This window comes from Balaenoptera musculus, chromosome 2 (assembly GCF_009873245.2).
Source record: "Balaenoptera musculus isolate JJ_BM4_2016_0621 chromosome 2, mBalMus1.pri.v3, whole genome shotgun sequence".
NCBI lineage: Eukaryota > Metazoa > Chordata > Mammalia > Artiodactyla > Balaenopteridae > Balaenoptera > Balaenoptera musculus.
In genome coordinates, this window is record NC_045786.1 from 112,842,162 (window position 1) to 112,866,518 (window position 24,357).

General features: G+C 33.4%; 1 protein-coding gene across 1 annotated transcript in view; it reads right to left on the reverse strand.

The window, feature by feature from the left end:
* RALGAPA1 (Ral GTPase activating protein catalytic subunit alpha 1) overlaps positions 1-24,357 on the reverse strand; it is a 224,228-nt gene that overhangs the window by 8,346 nt on the left and 191,525 nt on the right. The window contains 4 exon segments of the mRNA XM_036842171.1: positions 1,686-1,716; positions 2,318-2,442; positions 18,446-18,573; positions 19,557-19,715. Of these exon segments, the coding sequence (XP_036698066.1) occupies positions 1,709-1,716; positions 2,318-2,442; positions 18,446-18,573; positions 19,557-19,715 (420 nt within the window). The 3' untranslated portion in view covers positions 1,686-1,708.

Below are 24,357 nucleotides of genomic sequence, written 5' to 3' on the forward strand. Positions count from 1 at the left end.
GCAAATCAATTTTATCATCATGTTAAAAAGTAATAATGAACCTAAAAATCCTCACACTATTATGTAATTTTTGCAAACCATAAGTCAGGTCCATATGGCTATTACACGGCCTATTTCATGTCTTCTCTCTCAACTCTGACTTACAACTTTAAAGGGACTTCTACATTTATGGGTTGGTTTGTGACAGGAAAATCAAAATCTGAGATGACTGGGAATAAAAAATCATTCTTCAGATATCATAATGTTTTTGCTACTGTAAAGGAGTAAATATTTCCTTTTTATATTATTGTGCTGAATTGAAAACCACTGATAAAAATTTTTATCTTTTGTAACTATTAAAGTCTGCAAAAAACCCATAAAAATGTATTAAGTAATACTGGAAAAGTTATTTACAGTGTTTAAAAACACCTTTTAAAAAATTCAAGTGCATGTTTCTAACAGTTCCTAAAGGCAAAGACAATTTAAAAAAATTAACCAAAGAGCCTTGACTTGGCTGCTGTATCATTCTTTACCTAATGTCTCAGAAAGTGAGAATACTACTTACTTCCCATGTTATACATCTGGCCAAATGTGCAGGATAACATGCAACATATAAGAAGAACATTAAGAAGAGGAATATGAAGGACTCCAGCTAGTAAACAGCTACAACATGAAAACTGACAGCCTTTATAAATTTAAGGGGAAAAGTTAGTCTGAACGTGGCCTTATTATCAATATTTTTCATTTGTGAAATTTATGGCTCAACTCTATGTATGGTACACAAAAGTGTTATTCATGTCTATTTTAATAATGTCTGATATTTTATCAGATATTCTCTATTATTAAAAATGAAATGTCCAGGTATACTTAACTAGTTTTTATTTTGTTGTTCATTGATTTATTTTTAGTATCTTTCTCTTACCATCTTTCTTATGCCGAGCTGAGTAATTTTAGATAGTGTCAACCCAGTCTAATATAATTTTCTCTTTGCTAGGTCTTTTATATAATTAATTGAAAGGGCTCCAAGTTTTTTTGTAAAATTATTTTTATAATGGCCAATTAAACGGTGACAGGAATGGAAGCTTTAATTTCATCGACTTTGAGAATTACAGTAATTTTTTTTGCAAGCAAATTAGGCCAGTAAAGGAGTACTGTGCCTCTTAAACTACTTAATATAAAGAAAACTTATACAATATGAAGAGAATCTGAAGGCTTATTATGATGAACTTCAAGTATATTGTATTCTCTTTTCCTGCTTCCCTTGAACATCATTAAAACAGTCATCTTTGTATTGCAGGTGCCTAGTATGGTGTGAGGCACACAACAGAATAACTATTTGATGAGTTAAGATACCCAATAACAATGCAACACATTACAAAATACAAAGACACACCATTTCAGTTCAGTAGTACTACATTTTCATGCTGAGAAACAAAAAGGTCAATACAACAAGGTGTAACTAACTTCAACCAAGGGTTCTATTATTAGTTATTTTTATCCCAGAACCAGTGTTAGTGTTTCATGCAGACCTAAGTTAGTAAGTATAATTCTGGAAGAAATTTAGTGACAATTTCTGAAATGTTTAGTATGAACCAGGGCAGTGTTAAGTTTGCTTATTAACTGAGTTACAAGCTTAGTGCTTGCTAATTTTTAAAAAAGGAAATGGGGGAAGAACAAAGGGTGTTTTGTTTGACACTTTGTCTTACCTTCAGATAAACAGAACTGATATTTAATGATCTAAAGAGGGAAAATAAAATAAATGAAACAATCATAAGGAGTGCAAAGTATTACAGAATAGGAAGGCCATGAGTAATTTATTTTCTTACTGATTTCTTCAAAATTAGTTAATTGTAAAAATGCAGTACCCTCTTATAATCTTTAAATATTACAAAGTAATTTACTCTGCTAAGTACTTCTAAATCTAGACCAATTATTTTAACTTTATTTGTAAAATTAGAGATGATAAGGCAATATTCTTGGCCATAAAATTTGATCCTCTGAAGTTGAGAGTGCCTGCTCAACTTGTATTTCTTTTGCAGATACTTCAGTAACGATTCCGTCAAACACAATAGTTACTGCCCATTAGCTCAGATAAAATGTAGTGTATGTGCTTTTATGAAGACTGTTGACTTTTAAAGGAACTGTATTTAGGTAAAAGAAAGTATCAATCAAATTTACAGGCCAAATATGAAAATAATGATGAAGAATATTTATATTTCAATGACTGGAAGTTTATTTAAGCAAGTTTTCCATGATTTTAAGAGTTTTTTAGAACAAAAGGGTATTGCATTTCAAGTTCCAAGAATGAACAGTAACTAATACTTGCTTTTAATCTTACCGGCATCAGATGGTAAATGATGGTAGGGAGCTGGAGAAAAAACCTGTGCTGCAAAATCTTCAAATGTCGTTGGTTCTAAATGGTGCTGGACAATCGTTTGCAGATATCGCGCTCTCTCCTCATAGCTGATTTCCTTCAGTTAAGGATGAACTTAAATGCAGCATACATTGGGAAAGAACAGATCGCATCAAAAAGGACTACTATCACTGCTAAGCCATTACTTCTTAATAAATATAATTATTCATTAACTATTCTTGCATATCATTAAAAGTACGGCTTTTTAAAGAGAAAAAAATGTAGCTTTTAACGTAAGTTTACTCTTCAGGATACCACTATACCTGGCAGCTTAACAGGAAGACATTTATTAGAAAATAATTAATAGTAAACTGTTGGAAGAAAGAAAGGTAACAGTTTACTTGGGAAAGGATTCAACTGCTATCAGGTCAGCCTAGGGCTCATCTTATCTTGTTAATCAGCTTCGATCTGCAGATGTACTCTGAAAAGCCATGCGATGAATATTATAATGCTTAAAATACTATGTCTGAAATTCTGTTTTTCATTTGTAATGATTTATTGTGAAAAGTTCCTGCATATCATCTTTTTCTAAAATCCCTGCATTTTCCCAACAATTGTTCTCATTTTGAACGGAAGACTACTGTTGCTGTAATCCACGAACTTAACTCCAGGCAGTTAAGATAAATACACAGTTGAATCTGTATGTCAGGAAAAAATACCTAGTCAATTGTAACACTGAAACAAGCAGGAATATTTGCAGAGAGTCCACAGGACTCCTACATACTGTCTAACAAAGCATCTACAGGGCACTGACACTGACAGAAAAATACTGTACTTCCCTTTCACCACATTTTCTTCTCTGATATTATTGACAAGCAACCAGTACCTTGAAGTGTTGTTGCTTTTGAACAACCCACTCCAGGCTTCCTGTTTCAGCAGGCCTGACTGTGCTGTTAGCACAGAGAGGGCGAGAAAGAGAGAGAATACTTCTGTTGTTCACGAAAGCAACTATGGAAAGGCTGTCAAAATGCAGAGCAGCAGGCAGCAACATACAATTATCAGGAAAAACTCACATGCTGACTTCATGTCGTATAGTTCCTGAACTGAGAAATCAGTTAACCTTTCTTCTACAACTTTTAAAAGTTTTCCAGCTGTACTCAGTGTGCTATGTTGATAGGCTTTACCTAAGACATTTAACTAAGTGTAAAGGATAATAAAAATTTGCTTATTGGTTCTTCTTTATTCATTGAATTTTCCCCAAAACCCATTTTAATATTTTACCCTCAAAATTCATTATTCTCTCTCTTTGTAAAATTGCAATTCAATTGTTGTAGTCCTTTAGTTCCAGAGATTGTAGACCGAGTCTACAATCAAGACCAAGAAAAAATTTTGAGAGGAAGATAATTTAAAATGTTAATTCAGTGGGAGATACCATAGCCAGTTACATTTACAAAAGATTATTGATTGAGAAAAAAAAAAAGAAGAGTTAAAGGTAAGTCTATATTCATTATGCACTTGACTTAGACTGTGATGTCTTTTGCCACCTAAATGACTTGAGTAACCTCTTCTTATACTACAATTTATTTTATGTATCAAATATTGAAATAATCTTAATTTCAGTTCCTGGCAATCCATTATTTTCAATTCTGGGGTTGAACTTCAAAAGAATTTTACTTCTGAAATGGGTAGCAACAGGACAAGATGCTATATTGAAAGGATTTTATGGAAGGATCATATAGACGTTTTTGAGTGTTAACACAGAAAAGTAATATAGCACACTTTTAAAAGAGGGTATATGGTTGTAAATGAAAGGGGATGAAACTGATGGTTCAATCTAAATAATACCACATATCTCACAACTTGTTGGAAAGTACTTTTTTCATTGGGGGAGATTCACAGCTGCCGAATTTTCTGCAGTTAATAGAGTCCTTTGATTCACAGCAGTGCCCCTTGTACAAAAAATACTGGCCTTTGTGTATTACCAGAAACTAATTTTCTATTTGGCTGAAAAGGGAAAAATGGGGTTATTGCTTCTCCCTCCTACAGAGCTTTTCATTATGCCTGATGCACTCAACTTCTAAGCTCTTCTGAGAAAAAAAATAACTGAAGAGGCAAGAGGTAGAAAAATGAGCTTGTTAGCACATTAGAAGTGAAGTATCTTGGTGGGCCCTAGAAATTCCCAGTGGTGTGTTAACTTATCACTCTATGCATGCTGGCACTGATAGTCTCCCAATTGATCACTCTCTTTTCGCACCAAAGGTGCTGCCAGGAAGCAAAGGCTGAAGGCCCACAGGAGAACAGTCTGCTATCAAAACAAGCTGTTTTTAAAAGTCTGCTTGAATGGGTAAAATGCTTCATGAAAAGTAGGGTGGAGACACCTACCTGCTTTTAAAATGCTCTACTTTCAGAGGGCCTATAAATGAAATATTTTACTTTACCTTATTATATTTACAGTTTACACAAAAATTAGGCAGAGAGAAAGCAAATTTAATATTTCTAAAGCAAGGAGATTATTAGAGCAAGAAATGAATATCTAGAGAAGATACATTTATTTTTTATTTAAAAAAATTTTTTTAACATCTTTATTAGAGTATAATTGCTTTACATCGTTGTGTTAGTTTCTGCTGTATAACAAAGTGAATCAGCTATACATATACATATATCCCCACATCCCCTCCCTCTTGTGTCTCCCTCCCACCCTCCCTGTCTCACCCCTCTAGGTGGTCACAAAGCACCAAGCTGATCTTCCTGTGCTATGCGGCTGCTTCCCACTAGCTATCTATTTTACATTTGGTAGTGTATATATGTCAATGCCACTCTCTCATGTTGTCCCAGCTTACCTTTCCTCCTCCCTGTGTCCTCAAGTCCATTCTCTACGTCTGCATCTTTATTCCTGTCCTGCCCCTAGGTTCTTAAGGATACATTCTGAAGTGTAATTCTATTTCACTATACAAAAGGAGATTCATAAAACTCTGAAGAAACCCTAATATATAAAGCTATAGAAACTAAAATTATCTGGACATAATGTATTCATTTTGCATAAAAACACATGATGTATTCAATAGAACTGCAAAAAAATCGTAATTAGAGAAAATGATGCTTTCTAAAACAATTTTTTAAAGTTGAAGTATAGCTGGCAGAGTGAAGGAAAACAATCATTAATGGTTGAATTTAAATGAAAAACTGCAACGGTTATCACAAATTAGGCAGTCCACTGTCTGAAGTTTCCTTCTGGGGGATTATTTTCAGAAAATACTGTTAGTTTAGTAAATTATTATAGACTACAGTAACTCACCTTCTAAAAGCTAAATATTCTAATTTTCCAAGTGTGATGTAGTCAAATAAATAAACAACAATATGAAAGCAACCCAATCTACAGTACTTACATCTTTTCCCCTTTTACTTTGGAAAACATATATTAAGGAGATATAATGAACTCTAAGTACTTCAACAATAGTCCTGAGTCCACAAACAAGGTTTTTTGTGATTGAGATGATGATAAAGTTCCAAACAGTGATGTTAGCATCTGCAATGGTAACCATAGTCCAAAATAGTTAACAACTCCTATATCTCCTTATAATATGTTAGACACTTATTCCTTAAAAGGCAGCTCTCTAGGGAAGAGTTATTAGTACCTATAAATTGAGTGGCATACGCAAACTTGATTGGCTAATAACAACAGGATAGCTCAAGCTATATTCCTACTGTGATTGTGTGTTGCCACTGGCATTGAAATTAAAAAAATTGAAATGGGTGAAATCATAAAAAGGTGATGGTAAACTTACAAATTCAGAACAAAATTTAAAGTACAAGTCTAAGCTGAATTAAGACGGTTTTTGCTGCAAATCTAAAACCACCCAAGCCAAAACTAGAATAAAAAGCCATTTGATAAAGGAGACTTTTAGCTGGTAGGAATCTTTAATACAGAACTAGCCAATCAAAAGAAATAACACACAGGTGCTGCAATCACAGCAATATAATTATCCACTAATCCTCCTTCCTTCTACTTTCTGTAAAAATAGAAATGGGGGGAAGGAATATTACCATTCTAAAAATAAGAAAAGGGAACTAAATGATTTTTATAGTATAAATAAATAGTTTAAACCCAATCGGTACTTCATTAATATGAAGTTAATATCAGTATTCAAGTAACTACTTTTGATTTTAAACTTATCATATGAAATAATAATGGCCCCCTGTCACTGTGTCAAGACCAGCTGTTATGAAACTAGGGTTCAGTTTCAGCCCACTCCTGGAAAGAGATGCATGAATTCTGTGCCACAGTTTCTCTGAATGTTAAATGGGGATCCCCCCACCTGCTCCTATTTATGTCATAGGGCTGATGAAGATAAAGGATATAAATATAAAGTAACCCAAAAGTCCCCCTACATCTGTGATGAAAATAGTTATTTTGACCTTTGACTCAAGTCTTTGTAAATAGCAGGTGCTGTCTCTACTAGGACAACTTTCAATATCAGTTTAAGAAATATACCTGTGTTCATGTGCAGGAACTCTGATAATCTTTCTTGTTTATGTTATGTACAAGAGGAACTTTTGACTTATTCTGGTAAGAGAAAACTCTGATTTCTCATGAGAAAAAACACTATATGAAGAAAAGAGACTGCAGACAGTTAATTAGAAACACTTTTTTCAACTTGACTAATGTATAGGGAGAACAGATAAAAGGTAGATTTGGTTTTTAAAGAAGCAACAACCCTTCATTCGCCAAAATAATTTTCTTAATAATACAATGTAATTTTGAACTGCTTTTGCTGTCAGAAAAGGCAAAACTTTCAGTTTTGTGATCATTAATTCCATGTCACGCCCAGGAGGTTGTATAAATACTTAGGTCCAATGTAATTTGTGACTAGTCTCAAAGAAATAGAAATTTGTGTGTGTAAGTATATGTACATGTGTACATGTATGTATGTTTATGTTTGTATATATGTATGTTGTACATAGCAAGAATCAATATAAAGTATAATTTTTCACAAAAAGGAGTTACGAAAATTACAGACAGACAACAAAGGCATATCATTGCTTAATTAATTTCCTCTTAAATTCAGGTTTAATGTTTTCTTTCCTAAACAAAAAAAGAAAAAACTACCGGCTCCTTTTTAAGTAAAGGCAAAGCATGAAGTGTCTATATCTGTGCTCAATAGCATAGCCTCAGGGATTTAGGGCCCATTCTGAAATTCCTGATTTAGTAAGCACTTGCCCACGCTCATATTAATGTGGTTTCTTTGCCGTTTTAGCAGTCAGGAATTTCATCTCCCTTCTCTGTATACAAAATTCCAAAAACCGTAATTGCAGGAAGAGAAAGAGTTTTACCTATTAAAAATTTCTTGCAAGTACTACTTACAATATTTACAAAGTTTGTAAGATGGTTGGTAGTTTGAAATTGGCTATGGTGGGAGTTTTCACATCATAGAACTCAAAAAATGCCACAAATCGAGGCCTCCTCCTGCTCTCCAGAGCCAGTTGTTAAGCATCAAGTGTGCCTCATTCCTCACGCTTGTTCTCCTAATAAACTAGTGGGAGACTAATGTCTGAGGGCGGAGGCCATGCCTTTTTATCTTTATATCTCTAGCACCTAGCACAGGGCCTAGCAGCACTCAATGATTGTTTATAAATTATAGAATGAATGAATAAAGTTGGTTTGGTAGTTGATTAGAAGCCTGTTATGCAGACAGCCCCCTTCCTCTAATCTCAGTTTGGCTCCCCAGAGACAAAGCCCTTTGGGGCAAATACAGTTGGGACTCTCCTAGGATTGAATTTGGAGAGAGAGTCTGGTTCCACCCCTACCCTTAATCTTGCTGACCTTCTCCGGAAGAAGAAAAAGTGAGTAAAGCACAATGTATACATATGTAAGGTGTAACATTAAAAGAAAACTGATATCAATTTCTTAAAAAATTATAATAATTGCCTACAGAAGAAATTCTGTAAATGTTGAAAGTAATTACAACTCATTACAATTTAGCATTGAAATAAACATTTTGCCCCATTGGTTGTGATAATTTTAGTTAGAATTAGAGGACGGATACAACAATGATCTACAAACATTAATGTCAGGAAACTTAGCAAAATCAGCAAAATGTTTATTCAGCAATAAGCCTTGCCTCGAAGGAGAATATAAAGATTCGCTCAGGAAAACAAAGCTGCTGACCGGTAGAGTTCGGACTAGAACCTTGGTCATTTAACAGTCCAGTGCTCTTTCTACAGACAATCTCAATGATCTGGATTTTAGATGGGAAAAAAAAAAGTATAAAAGGCATTTTAGTCAGCTCAAGGACGGCCAACACAATGACTACTAGCTTAAGTTCTATGATTGATTGGCAATTTTTCAAAAATGTTTTATACTAGAATATCATATGTAGTATAGTAATAAAAATCCATGGCATGATCTAAAATAAAACTGAGAAAATAAAAAAAACACATTTGACTTTTTAGTTCTAAAAGGCCTTGAAGTATCTTCAAACATTCTGAGGCAGTATCATTACACAGGGTCTTGAAAACATAATGAAAAATAAGAATTTTATTGAGATATAGAATATGGGTAGATATATTTTGCAAGTACATCTGCAGGATCTAATAATAATTATCAGGAGTAAAGTGGCATACTTCCCTGAAATATACAGGGCAATTAAGTATCCCATGGACTAAAAGGCACTGCTCATTTATAAAAGTAAACTATATTGCTTACTTTATAAAGAAGATCTAGTAAATTAATTAATACTCCATTTCTTTCCTACAGTAGCTAATTTCTTTAAGAAACATGCAGTCTAGTTCATATGCAGTAAAAATAAAATTCCCCTAAAAGCATGAATCTTGGAATTATTTGTACTATGTTATTAGAAATTCTGAAAATCTGCAACAGGTTATGACCAATTATTGTGTATGATTTTTATGATGCTTTATATTAATGAAATTCTTTAGTAGTTGATACTATCTACACCATGAAGGAAAAGCTGTGATTTGTCAGAGTAGACAAAGCTGGGCTTTAATCCATCCTTTTAAGCATGCTGCCAAGTCTATATTGTTTTCACTGCGTCTCAATTAGGAGACAGGCAGGACACCTGGTACTTCTTTATCTAAGTCCCATGGGCTGCCAGATGACTCAAAATCCATAACAGGTGCTAAGGCACTGTGAGGATAGTCCTATTATTGAAAGCTGGAGCTGTATAAAATTTGGACCATATATAATTGCTCATAAATCAGTCAATTACTAAATGAAAACATTAAGTAAAAAGTTGATGAGCCCAATTCTAACAAACTTCATGTAAATACATTTAAAAAGATTAACCTTAAATAAATAGGATTAAAAATTTAAACCTACCTAAAGGTTCTGAAAATCCTTCCTGATTTAATAATCTAATAATCATTGGCAGTTTCTAAAAAGGACTAACATGATTATCAAATATGTGTATCTATTACACTTTCATGAAAGTTGTATGAAACAAAACATCTAAAAGAAAAACTAAGTTACCTGGATTTCAAATTTAATGAAATTAAAATTTTGTGCTCTCCTTCTTGGTAAGATCTGCTTGAAAATATTACCATTAAGTAATAATGAGACTTTCATAGTCAACAGAGAACTGCTTCAAAATTACTAGTATTACAGTAAGAGTTTAAAAAATATTGGGGGGAGACTAGGAACAATCACTGTGTTGTTCCTCTTAGGAACAAAAATTTCAGTACATTAAGTTGAGGAAATGAATGTCTGTATTTGGACTAAATACTAAACTTGGGTTCTGTGAGAAGACTGCAAAAAGGAAAAAAATAACTAAGTGAAATTTTACAGTGTACAATTACTTAAGTGTTATCTCTACCTAAATGTGCACTAACTTAATTAAGATTTTGTTTAAATGCTATAATTATCAGGAGTACAAAAAAAGTGATTTATTATCATGGTAGTAGTTACAAAGTACAGCAAACTGTCATTTAAGACAGTGTCATAGCATCTATGATAAACAGTATATTGGCTTAAACTAATGCACTATATGCCCCCAGGGAATAATAGGCTCAGAGACTGGACTTTAACATTAAAATCTACCCATTAATCTTGACTTAACTACAATCTATTCTGCAGTAAAAGGAAGAATGGGCATTCAATGAATTACTGTTTTTGAAATATTGCACTGGTGCCCATTTACTAAAATAATTTAAGGGGACATGAAGAGATGCAATACTAGTAAATCTTACAGACTGTTACTAATTTTATAAAACATGCATTTGATTTTCCCTCAGTTTAGCAAGAACACCCCATTTTTTAAAATCTATAGATTAAAAAATTTTTCTTAAAATATTTCTCCCTGATCCTTTGAAACGACATGTTGCATAAATTACAATACTGCAGTATAATTTAGTCAAGTTAAGTTCTGCTGAAAAAAACAATCATCGATGGAAATATACTGTGGGGTCAGGATCCTGGGGGCTCTGAAAAAGCTTTAATTTTTTTTAAGTTGTAGATCATTGTTTCTTTGCATCAGAATCTCCAACTGCTTGATTAGACTGACCAGAAGAAAATGGAAAGGCCCAGAGTAGTGTTTATACAAATATCACAGCATACAATGCCTCACATAACAAAGAAACAACACTCACATTTAAAAAAGATATCCAAAATAGAATTCAAGGAGAGAAAGACAATTATGAGTGACTGAAATAGGCATTACCTACTGATTTAAATGATAAATCCAGTATTTAACCTTAAGATTTGCTTAGTGGATTATTTCAGCATTTGCGATTGTTATGCATAAAATTAATTTACATTTCTATATTAATATTGCTTATATGTATTCAGACGATATTTGGGAATTCTAAAACACACAGCATAAGCCAAATCTGTCTCTAACCTTATCTGATATATAAAATGTGCTGGTTTTAATCCACTTTCCCTTATTTTAAATTTCTATCAAGATTACAAAACATTACTTTCATTTCATTTAAAGGTAAAAATATCATGAAGCAAACCGACTTTTGCTCTGCTATAATCTGGTGGGCTGAAAATAGATAATGGCATGTTAACAAGGAATTACTACAGGTGGTTGCTTAAATATATTAATTTGCTTTCTTTTTGATAGTAGGTATGTGCTAAATAAAAGTCAACACCCTTATCAAAAGAATAAGTAAATGTAGAAACATCAATTCTACAACAGCTATTTTTGCTTCTTCTCTTTTCTGAACAGCAATTAGTAAAGCAACCCCTTCCCCTCCTCCCTAGTGCCGTCAAGCTGTTCAGAGCAGTTTGCAACTCGACAATGGTACCATTGTGAATGCTCTCTGGGCTTCCTTCCCACAGAGAGTTAAATGGGCAGTTCCTGCTGCCCATGATTGGTGTCCAGTGAAATAATACTCAAGAGCCAGGTTTTATCAGCTTCACGCCAAAGAAGTGAAGCCAGGGAACCCAAGCCTTCATATCATACTGGACCATATGCCAACCCTGATGGCCCCAAAGGTTTATCACTAAGAATCAGGATCCATCATGTCCCTTGTGAAATTTCACTTCGCATACCTTATGTGAAATGCAAAGCTTCACTAAAAACCGAACCTTCTTTGCAATTGGCATGAACAGATGGACGGTAACAGTGGTTTGGCAAGCAAAAGTTAAGATTTAAATAGGCTATATTCTAGCGTTTGAGAGGAAAAGCAGTTAGAAGAAAATGGGGAGATTTGTGATCCATAGTTTAATTTTAATTCCATTATTGAGTTATTAAAAATTCAATAGCAAAATCCCGTATATTTAGTAAAAGGAAAATAATAGATTAAAAGCACTGCAATTCCTATGTTAAACAAGGTTAGAGTAATTTCAGCTTTACATCCTTCATTCTTTGCTCTCTGAAATCCCCAAATAGCATCTGAATCTACTGCTGTTTTTCTATTTAAATAAAGACTAGAATAAAACTTACACATTATGCAGTAGGTGTAGTTAATAATAATGTGAGCATACCAGTGCACCTTCATCACTAATATCAACAACATAGCGTTTAATAGAGAGAAAAAAAAATTCCTTTTCTAGCAAAGGTCAGAAGTTAATAAAGATGGAAGTAGAGGAACTTCAAGTTTTGTTGTTTTTAGGGAACAGTCAGACAATCACCTGATAGAGTTCTCCTATTTTCTTTCTGGTACACTATGATATAACCCAACTGTCCATAGATTGGCATATATGGACCATACTGTCACACTGGATTTGAGAAAACAGGTAAAATGGTGGTACTGCTTTCTTTTCCTTTGCTATTTTTGCTGTGAAGCCAAGGTACTATCAGAACAGGATAAAAAAAACTTCATTTGTCAACAACATGTAAAAGTATAACAGTATGTAAAAACACATTTTCTGAGCTCTTGCTACATGACAGACAGGCTGCTTAGTGCTTCATGTGGATAATCTCATTTAATCCTCACAACACTACTGAGTTTGGTACTCCTTTTACAGATTAAATAAAATTAGACATAAAGACAGTGACACACTTAATAAGTGGTTCTGGACTCTGAAGCCCAGGCTGATTACCCAACAGTCAGCCTCCACATTTTTAAATATAATTAATTTATAATCAAGGACTATAATTAAGGACAGTCTATACTTACCAATACTATCTTCTGAGGAAATGATCTACAAAAGACGGTAGATACATAAAGTTATGCAGTTTCTCAATAAACTCACTTTCTTCTAACATGAAATGGCAGCAATATTGATGGGCCTCCCTAAGAGGTTTTATAATGTTCTCTCGTAATGAATGGCAAATTGCATTAGTGGAGCCAATCAATTACATTTCATTTCGTTTTGGCTCTCATACTTTTGCAACAGGTTCTTTACATTTGAGTAGTAGAACTGCAGGGATAACAAACTGTGACTAATTGAAGAACGATCATTGACTTCTGGTAATTTGTCTGATAAAGTTAAACAGAAACCCAATTCTGGCATTTACGAAAAAGTCAAATCTAAACAGATTAGAAGAAATCAAATAATATTGGTTTGGGAGGAAAGAATATTAAATCTAGGAGGAAAGTGTTTTTTAAAGATACTATTTTATTTTATAACATCCCCCAAAATGTATATTTCACAATATTATATATGTATTACATATATATATACACACATAAAGCCTCAAAATATAAATTACAAGAATTATAACAGACATGCTGCATTCCATCTACTCAAATCTCACCCTTTGAGGCTCAGATTTTCTATACATTCTTCCCTGATTTTCTTACTCCAGAGTAATGACTTTTTCCTTGGAACTCCCACAGCATCTTATCTACAACCCTACTGTGACACATTTTACCTTGTGTTATAATTTTTAGTGTACATATAATTATCTCCCCTATTAAATTATAAGATTATTGAAGAGATTACCATCTGATTTGTCTTTGCATTTCTCTCAAAATCTTTACCATTACCATTTAAGTGATCAATCAATATTTTTGATAGAAGAAAAACAGTACAGTTGCATCTTTTGACCTGGTGGTGGTAAAACTGTAATTATTCACCATATAGTATATTTAGGATTTATACTCTTTTTTCAAATTATATTTTGCAGTAAGAAAGGTTAAGAAGAAAAACTTAAGAAAATTAGGACATGGGATGTGGTTAATTTTATGTCAACTTGGCTAGGCCATGGTATCCAGTTTTTGGTCAAACACCAGCCTAGATGTTGCTGTGAAGGTATTTTTTAGATGTGAATACCATTTAAATCAGGAGAAAAGTATATCAGATTACTCTCCATAACGTGGGTGGGTCTCATCCAGTCAGTTGAAGACCTTAGGAGAAAAGATTGAGGTCCCCAAGGAAGGCAGGAATTCTATCTCCAGATGCCTTCTGACTCAGACTGCATCAACTCTACCCCAACTCCCACAGATTTCAGACTTGCCATACCCACAACCGTGTGAGCCAATTCCTTAAAATCAGTCTCTCTCTTTATGTACTTACGTATATACACACATCCTACTGATTGTTTCTCTGAGAACCTGAATACAACATGACTATATGCTGTAACTTCTGAAAATTTCTATGTATAATAAATCTCACATTAAAAAAGAAAGAGAAATAGTACATATTTGATAGCAACATATTTAACATTTATACATAGTCAAAATGTCCCTAGGATCAAAACAAATAATTACTTTAACATTTTTATTTAAGGAAAAGTCATGATAGCTAAGATCATGAAATTAATGCTTTGGAATTATTATTCCTAATACAAAAAAGCCAAAAACAAACAACAAAAAAAACCCAAACCCCACTAACACACACATACACTCTCTTTCAACAGGTAATTAATAAATAAATGATGACTAAGATCAACCTGAAATACCCCTCAGGTCCAATGGTTACTGAGAATGTGCCTACTCCTTCTCCCCAGTGATGCATTTCAGTTCTAACTGCATGATCAAACCAACAAATTGAGCTAGAGACAAAAAAAACCCCAAAAAAACCCCCCAAAAAACCTAGCTGACAAAATCAGAGGTTGCAAGAAAATGCTTTTCAAGTACAAGTAATGCAAGAAATGACAAGTGAAGTAAAGGAGAGGTTTCAAAGCTTGAAAGACAGTCATCAATACTGACAGATTACTGTAATTCTGGCTGCCAGCATGATCGATTTGGGCAGCATATGACAATCAATATTGTCCTCATTTAGTGAACAACATTAGATTCACAGATACAGAAGATGTTCCTAGGATAAAATTTAAGCTGTACTTAATGATCATAAATAGCACAATTTATGCTGTGGAATCTTCGTGGGTACTTTTACTGGGCATAAAATAACTGACACAGCAGTACAATTATCCAAATATAATTGAGTTTATTACATATTCTTTTACTCCTTCATTTCTCTTATGAGGATTAAAATAGTAACTGATGGTTTTCAAAGCCTACTTCTATCTCAGTTTTTGTTGTAATTTCTTTTGTTTTATTGATCTGTTTTAGAGCGCATGATTTTTTTTCCTTAATGGGAGCTTATCTGAATTTGTCAAAAATATACATTTAAAATTTTATTATATTTCTGAAATATGTATTTGTTATTTAAAATGAAAAGACATTTATATTTCAATATCTCAAAAACATCTAGTTGTAATTTATTGTATAAACTTTCATTTAAAAATCAAGTAATTGGGCTTCCCTTGTGGCACAGTGGTTAAGAATCCACCTGCCAATGCAGGGGACACGGGTTCAATCCCTGGTCTGGGACGATCCCACATGCTGCGGAGCAACTAAGCCCGTGCGCCACAACTACTGAGCCTGTGCTCTAGAGCCCACGAGCCACAACCACTGAAGCCCGCGTGCCTAGAGCTCATGATCCGCAACAGGAGAGGCCACCACAATGAGAAGCCCGCGCACTGCAAGGAAGAGTAGCCCCTGCTCACTGTGACAATGTGCAGCAATGAAGACCAAAAAAAAAAAAAAAAAAAAATTTTAAAAATGAATAAAATCTATCTTTAAAAAAAAAAAATCAAGTTATCGATCAGTACCTATATGAAGTTATTTCCTCCAACATTTAGAATTAATATACACCTTTGTGAATCTTTGTGAAAGATGACTACATGTTCTTCAGATTAGCAAAGGCTGAGTACCTCTATTATATACTTAAATAGTATGGGAAAATAACTTGTATATAGCTTCTAAATTCAAGCTTCTAAGTCAAGAAAAATTTGTTTGATCTGTCTGATTTAATATTTTTACTCTGATAGTTCCAGAAGTGGTTTTCCTGATAGAAGTTGCTCACATCTGCTGTGTAAATAAAGTGTTCACGTTTACTGTTTTCATCTGAAATTACCTCTCTTCATCTTAGAATTTTCTCCAATGTGCTATCTATTAACATCTCAGCAAGATTAACTATTAAGAGCTTCATGAAACAGGCCTAAAAATCCAATCCAATCAATTAACCAACCAACCAACCAACCAAACATAAAAACCCAATTAGGCAATTTCTTGCTGTTGGGTAGAGTTGTTTCATATTGACTGTAATCTTTACACATAACAGAATTAATCACTGCACAAAATAACGTACCTTATTTCATTTACTAGGTGCATCCAAATTCATTATCTCATTTATTCTTCACAACAATTCCAAGATGGGTATTAGCATCTTTTTTACAGATGAAGAAAGTTAGGTTTAGAGATTCTGGGACTTGACTAGGATCACAAGGCGGACCTCGGGTGGCATGGACATATATACACTACCAAATGTAAAATAGATAGCTAGTGGGAAGCAGCCACACGGCACAGGGAGATCAGCTCGGTGCTTTGTGACCACCTAGACGGGTGGGATAGGGAGGGTAGGAGGGAGACACAAGAGGGAGGAGATATGGGGATATATGTATATGTATAGCTGATTCACTTTGTTATAAAGCAAAAACTAACACACCATTGTAAAGCAATTGTACTCCAATAAAGATGTTAAAAAAAAAATCAATGTTTCTAACTGCAAATCCAGCTATTATACCTCTAGTGTAACATGCAAATCTGAACTAGTCCTTAAGAGTATGAATTTAGGTGCAGGTAAAAGAAATTAAGCTATATCCTCACTTTTAATTGGTATACTTGAACTACTTGGTAAGGTGTGCATTTTACATGTTGCTTGTATATCAGGCCAGAAATAGTTTGTGTTAGTTCAATAAATTGAGTTCCTATTGACACAAGAGGCAAATAGAGTTTTGTATTACAATCTAATCTTGCTCTCATCACTTTCCCAAAAGATTCAAGGCATTCTTTCAACTGTGTCTTAAATGAAATGATGGAGAACACTAACCTCAGGATGAACATCAAGATCAGGGGAACTGTAAAGACGCATAGGTCAGAAAGAAGTCAATCTCAGTAGAGTTGACAATGCGGACAAAATTAGTTTACAGATAATAATCTGCATATTCCTTGTAAGATTAGCTACCTTTCTAGAGATATTCAGGATATAATAAACTGAATCCTTACATTTCATGACAATGACCACGTCAAATCTGAGTTTTCAACTCGAAGTAAGTGAAGATGTAACCGCTACAAAAAAGAAATGCTATATAAATGACATTAAGCTTAAGCAATGTAACATGCTATGATCCACCTATAATTCCATTCCACAGTATCAGAATATGTGAGAAATTACATAGAAATCAGATTGCTTAAGTCAATTTTCATTACAAGAAGAAAACGTATGTGGTAGACTTATGATAAATCCATTTCATGTGGAATAGGACATAGGATATTTTAAAAAGCCTTCCCTGTAAAGCTTAACATCTACAGTTTATTATGTAAAAGAAAAATAATTGAAATGTTTTGAATAATGTAGAAAAAGTATATGGAAACACAAATCCATTTTAGAAAGGAATATCAGAAAACAATTTAAATTTTAAAACTGTGTGCATATTTTGCCCCAGGCAGTGTTCTAAGAATTTTACACATATTGACTCATTCAGTTCTCATAACACTACAGGCTAGATATTATTATCATTCTCATTTTATGGATAAGGAAATTGAGGCTCAGAGAGGTTAAATAACTTGCCCAAGGCTGCATAGCTGATGAAGTGGTGACCAGCATTTGAGTCCAGGTAATCTGGCTCCAGAAGCCATGTTCTTAAACACTCCATGTCCTCTCATACTTCCATGACTCTGTTTATGTCATTCCTCCGCTTGGAATGCTCTTCTTAATCTCATCTACCTGATTAATTCATTCATCCTTCAAGATTGGTTCAATCCTTACATTTCTCAGAAGTGTTTCCTGATACCACCACTCCTTGCAGCTGACTGAGACGTATCTGAAGTATTGTTATAATAATTCCAGAACATCCTGTGCATAACTCTATTACAGCACAGATACTGAAAACAATATATTTCCTCAACTAGATTGAGTACTTTGCAATGACTGTTACGGTCATCTCTGCACATCCAGATTAGCAGAACGCCTAGTACATAATGGGGCTCTAATTAATTAACCAAAAGACAAGTACTGATTAAAAGCGTATAAAAGAAAATACATCATTCAAATATCATAACTGCTTAAACATTGGGGAGGAACTCCATCATCTATATATCAATAAACAAAAACTCAAAGGTCTTAACAACACATAAGAAGTAGTTACCTTGGAAAGTAGACATATATTAGAGTAGAAACCATACTGTTAAAAAGGATACAAGTTTTGATATAATGGAATCAGCGATTTCAGAGCACGGCTTGCATTTATAGCGGTTGCTCGAACCATAATGGGTAGGACCTTTCCATTCACAATAGCACCATCAAAAAGTGGACCAAAGAAGGGAACCTGATTGAGAAATTAGAACATAATTTTATACTCGAACTGGAAAAAGGTTGTAAATAAGAAACAGTTTGCATACAAAAGTCTTTCTGCTTCCTGTTTAGTTCTTCCTTCAGTAGAAATGCTATTCAAATTCAGTTCTTTTCCATGATGGGTCATTCATACTAGGACAATAAACAAACAAAAAATGCCAGTGGTCTACAGGGTTTCCATTAAAAGAATTATATGCTTCATATAACTGACTAAATAATTTATACTACCTGCCAATTTTCAAATTTTTGTAGCCGCAATTGTATACAAAAGTCCAACACTTGGAAATAATTTACTTTTCCCCCATTGAGTAAACACAGGAAGGACACACATTCTTACAGGCAGCAAGTTAGTTTTTTATTATTTTCATGTGATGCCAGCTTTACTACCAAACCTAAAACACTTTTATTATAATTTTACTACAGAATCTAAAACACTATTTTTTATTTTATTATATGGTTTATTAGAAAAAAATCTGTCATTTTTATCAGATGACTGACAGTTTCAAAAGTATTCTGTTTGAATATGGCTGGTACAAATGGCAGCTGAAGGCAAAGACATGAGCTGTGGATAATACAGTAATTATTTTAGGCTTTGTAGCCACATATTGTCTCTGCTGTATATTCTTCTTCGATTTTTTAAAAGAGAAAAACCCATTAAAAATGTAACAAACATTCTTAGCTTGTGGGGTGTACAAAAACAACAGTAAATGGGAACTTCCACTCTGGCACTACCTAGCCTTCTTCCATTCGAATACAGTTTCTTTCTATTTTTCCTATTTTAGTGCCTTCTGAACTAGACTTAGACAATTCACATAGCTACCAGAGTCTGTGTCTCATCTCCCCCTCCATTTCCACGTTTTGATGCCTAGGCTAATTCTTCTGAAAGAGGGAAAGAAACTCACAAACCCATATAGAACTCAAAATATATTATTAAAACATAAGATAAGGAGTTCTTACCTCTGGTTTTTTCATTATCTGGATACTGAACATGTGATTTTTCATTGGGTATATTACAATAAGGACATCACCAAATTCGGTAGGAATAATTCCTCTCCTGTAGTCTCTAGTATGCTCTGACCAAACGATGTGTACTTCATCATTTCCTAAATGTCTCAACTGGAAAACCAAGAAAATAGTTCATAGTGCTCGAGAAAAGCCCTGTGAATACAGTCATACAGCTACTGACAACATACTATAAAAAGATTAAAGGGTAAAGAAGTTTTAAAAATATTTTTAAAACTTCATTTGATCATTTTTCATAACATGCGAAACACAAGCACTCAAAAGACATTAGGAGACACTGCAGAAGACCAGATAATTTTCAACTGTCTATACAGTCAATGGCAAACAGAGAAATTAGATAAAAAAGATTCGCATACAGACCAAACACTCTTCTTAACCAGCAACTGCACCAATTTTCCACTACCAAACCTTTTAAAAATTGTTTAAAAGAGTGTTTTAAAAAGTGATGGATTTAAGACTGTTCTTTTTTTCTGACCGCTCTCTGGAAGTGTTAATGAGAAGTGAAAGGGTCTAAAGGAGGCAACAGAAAGGGAAGGAAAAGAAGTAAATCATAAATATCTACTGAGTAAGAGAAAGTTGATTACATTTGCTTTAACAAATTTATTTCCAGCTTTTCTTTGACTATGAAACTTTGCCTACGAAATTCTTTCAAGTAGACTTTGTGAGATTTGTTAGACTCTCTAAAGATCTTATTTAAATATTTATAGTGCTTACGAAGGTGTTTTTGGCATTTAGAGAGTTAACATTATGATGATTAATATTATAAAAAGCAAAGCATACAAAAGTTGGATTTCTATTAAGTTATTAGAAAAATTAACTTAATATCCATCAGTACTGAGTTTTCTTCATGTAGATTACTGTTTAAACATGTATTTTAATATATCAATACAATTTGGTTATCTTAGTACATTTATTGATTCTGCCACTGCAAACATTTGAGCCCATTTTTGGTGCATATCTCACATGGGCTTTTCTATTACTTTCAGATAACCTGACATATTGTAGGCAGAAAAGTGTGGAAGAGAAAATTAGGATAAGTGTCGCCAATATTCTTAGTAGGGGCTAACATATAGGCAATTTCTGTTTTTGAAATATTGGATTTATTTTGGCTTAATGACCACAAGGCAGGAAAACAATTAAATGTGTGATTTAAACAAACAAAGGAATTAACCTTCCAATTAATGAACGGTTTTCTTCTGTCACCCTTTAACCCTGGAGTTCTTAATCTGGGTTCAAGGGATCTATGAATTTTTGCAAATTTTATTTGTGTATTTTTCTGAGAAGAAAGTCTATCACATAGGACTATATATTACAAAAAAAGCCAAGAACCAGTGTTCTAATGGCTCTTAAAAGTCCCCAACACCAATCTATCTAGAAAAGCCTAGGCATTATGAATGTCATTAAGTATTTGAAAACACGAGGTAAATCCCTGAACTTTAAAATTTATATTCCTAAGTAAGAAATGCCCCCTCTTCTTTGACAGATTATAAGATAGTGGCAGCTATTACTCTAAAGACAGTGCCCAGCTAAGTCTATAGACCAGAATCTATTATTTTAGAAATATAAAGATTTTTATTTTCTTTTAAGGAGGACTTTTTTTAGGTCTAAGTGGATTAAATAATTCTTTTTGGAAACCATAAATGTGCTTATTGCTCTAAATACATGATGATAGACCTCAAACATCAAAACAATGTTTATTTTAAGTTTTAATTATCATTATTTACAACACACACACACACCCTGAATGACATAAATGCAAGACTTGGGCTTTGTGACATTTTTAAAAACCAAAAAAGATTACACAACTCAGAAAAGCCATGGCTCTATAATTTCATTTTTAATCAAATACTTTAAAAATATCCTTCCTATACAGCCATCCCCATGTGTCAGCTTCCCTAATAGGTTTATGTTAACTGAATACAAAAGAAATGTGAAATAAATTTAACCAGGAGGGATGATCCAATCTAATTTTGATACATTAATGTCATATGCTGTACATGTTACAACAGCAGCCAGATCTAATACTAAGCTCCAGGCTATACTGAGATTTCCAAATGGCAGATTGTTCTAAGTGATATCAAGTATAATTGAAGTAATAAACGATAGTAAAAGCTGAGCACACTGTCAGGAAGAATTTAAGTATTTACTTTTTAAAATTAAATGAGTTAGGTTAGGAAAGACAAGACAACTGAAATAATGCAGGTCTCAATTTACAGAAAATTCCTTTTATTTATCTGCTACATTAACCCTTGAACTCTTGCCAAACCTATCTATAATTTCTAGTGCCCACTTATCTAAAGAAATGAGAGAAAAGGGCAACTGTAGTTTTATTTTATAATGAAAGCTTGTCTTCAAATATCTACCACAGAGTATTAAAAAGTCTCTTATGGAAGTTTAACAGAAAAGAGTAATATATTTTTTCCAGGATGTTGTAATGCAGATATTTGTGGCATAGAACCATGCATATAAACAAAGTCATTTAAAACATGTTCAATCATTTTAAGGAAAAAGCTTCAAGAACATCCCTTATCATTTTTATCCAAATGCTAAAAAAGCAATTATTTTATGCTGTTATGTTGAGGCATGTTTTTATATCTTTATGTCTTTAAACCCTGCTATAAAATAATTAAACAAATTGAGAAATTGCTAATCATTGCCATGTATCTTAGAATTTTTGAAGACTACTGAAAATATGAATTTTGAGTGGTTAACAGTTAATAGAAACTTCAGAAGTGTGTTTGACATTTGACATAAATACTTTATATAGTATTTGATGTTTTAAATTATTTTATCTATTCCTTATATTTTACAGACTTAAAGGGTTGTGTCTTATGTATACTCAGCAGGGTTTTTCCATACTCTGAAAACTCTCAAAGGAGTTCCTACCTGCATGTTTTTGTACCCAGATGCGAATCACTTCTGAAATAGAGTATAAGAATTCTGTACATGGGATAGGTCTGTTAAAATGACTGGCAACGAAAGTACTCTTCCAAATTCACTTTGACTGCTGTTGAAGTCATTTTGGAATTCAAGGTATATAACATAAGCTGCAGATTATCATTATCAATTTATGAAGATAAAATAGTTTAATGAAATTCAACACATATAAAATTGAAGTCCTCAGTACATTATAGAATATTAGCACTGGAAGAGACATTAAAGCTCTAATTTCCCACACAATACAGGAACTCCCAGTGCAATATCCCTGACAAGTAATCCTGCCTCTGCTTGAATATTTCTAGGGTTGGGAAGTTTACAGATTCACAAATTAGCCCATTCATTTTAAAAGAGCTACAATCGTTAGAACCTACTTTACAGTAAGCCAAAATCTGCCTTCCCAAAGCTAGTTCTTCCAAAATAAGACTTATACCAAACAAACCCAATCTATATTTCACATATTATCTTTTCAAATATTTGAAGATTGGTCAAATATATAACTCAACTTTTCTAGGTTAAAAGTGTTCCTCTTTTTATACTTTACAAACTTATTCATCCTGGATTATAATAATCCTGGATTATTACCTCAGTTTATTGATGTTTCTATTAAATTGTGGTATCTGAAATAGAATATAATATCAATATATGCTATAATACAACCAGCCCACAGTGGGACTACTTCCTTTGTTCTGTTCACTCAATTATTTTCTGCATTTTTACAACACTGGCTCAAACGGAAGCTGTAGTCAATTCAAACCCTTAAGACTTTTTCTTACGAAGTTCTTTTAAGCGGGTACAACAGACTACTAGAACTAGAGAGGATTTCTAGTATGTATTCTTAATAAACTTTAACTTACCAGGTTCCGATTATCTTAAAGCCTATCAAGGCCTTTTGTTAGCATGATTCTTCTATTCAGTATGTTGGCTCTGCCTTTTCCAGATTTGGGTTATCCTTAAATTCAAATTCTTGTGTCTTTATTTAGATTTTGGATAAAAATGTCAAATGGGACAGGTTTGTGTAAGAGTCATTACAGATGTCCTTCCTGGTTAAATGAATATCCAACATTTATTAAATACTTACTATTTCTGAGTGCTTTGTGATAATTTATTTAATTTTCAAAACAATGCTACAAGATAAGTATAATTATTATTGACCTTATTTTTACAGGTGAGGAATTGAAGCTTTGTAACTTGCCTAAGGTCACGTAACTAATAAGTGGCAGAGCCAAGATTGAAACCCAAGCAGGCTAGTTTCAGAAACCATACTTTAACCACCTCCCTCTATTGCCTCTCATTATATAATTAATTTCTCTAGATATAATTACAGAACCAGTCATGAACATACTTATTGAACTATTATTAAGACCACATTTCTTCAACTTGTCCACAACAAACGACTTAGTTAAATGCTTTATACTGTCTATGGCCTTCCCTGATGTAGTAATCCTATTAAAACAAATTAAGTTACTTTGATGTGATTTGTTATGGTGAACTCATGGTAGCTCCTAGTGATCACTACTTCATTACCTAAGTGCTCACAAACCATCTGTTTAATAATCCTATTTTGCCAGGCACTGACATGGAGCTCATGAATGTTAGTAATTTTTGTGGTTGGTGGCCTGTTCCGTGTCCTTTTATGAAAATCAGATGTTTGCCTATCTATGGCAGTGTTCTTATTTTCCATAATTATCAGTAGAGATTCCAGAGTCAATTCTAGATTTCCTCAGTGAAATATCATTCATTTGGAGTTAGAGACTAGAATTCATGTAATATAACTATATCATCTGTTTTACAAAAT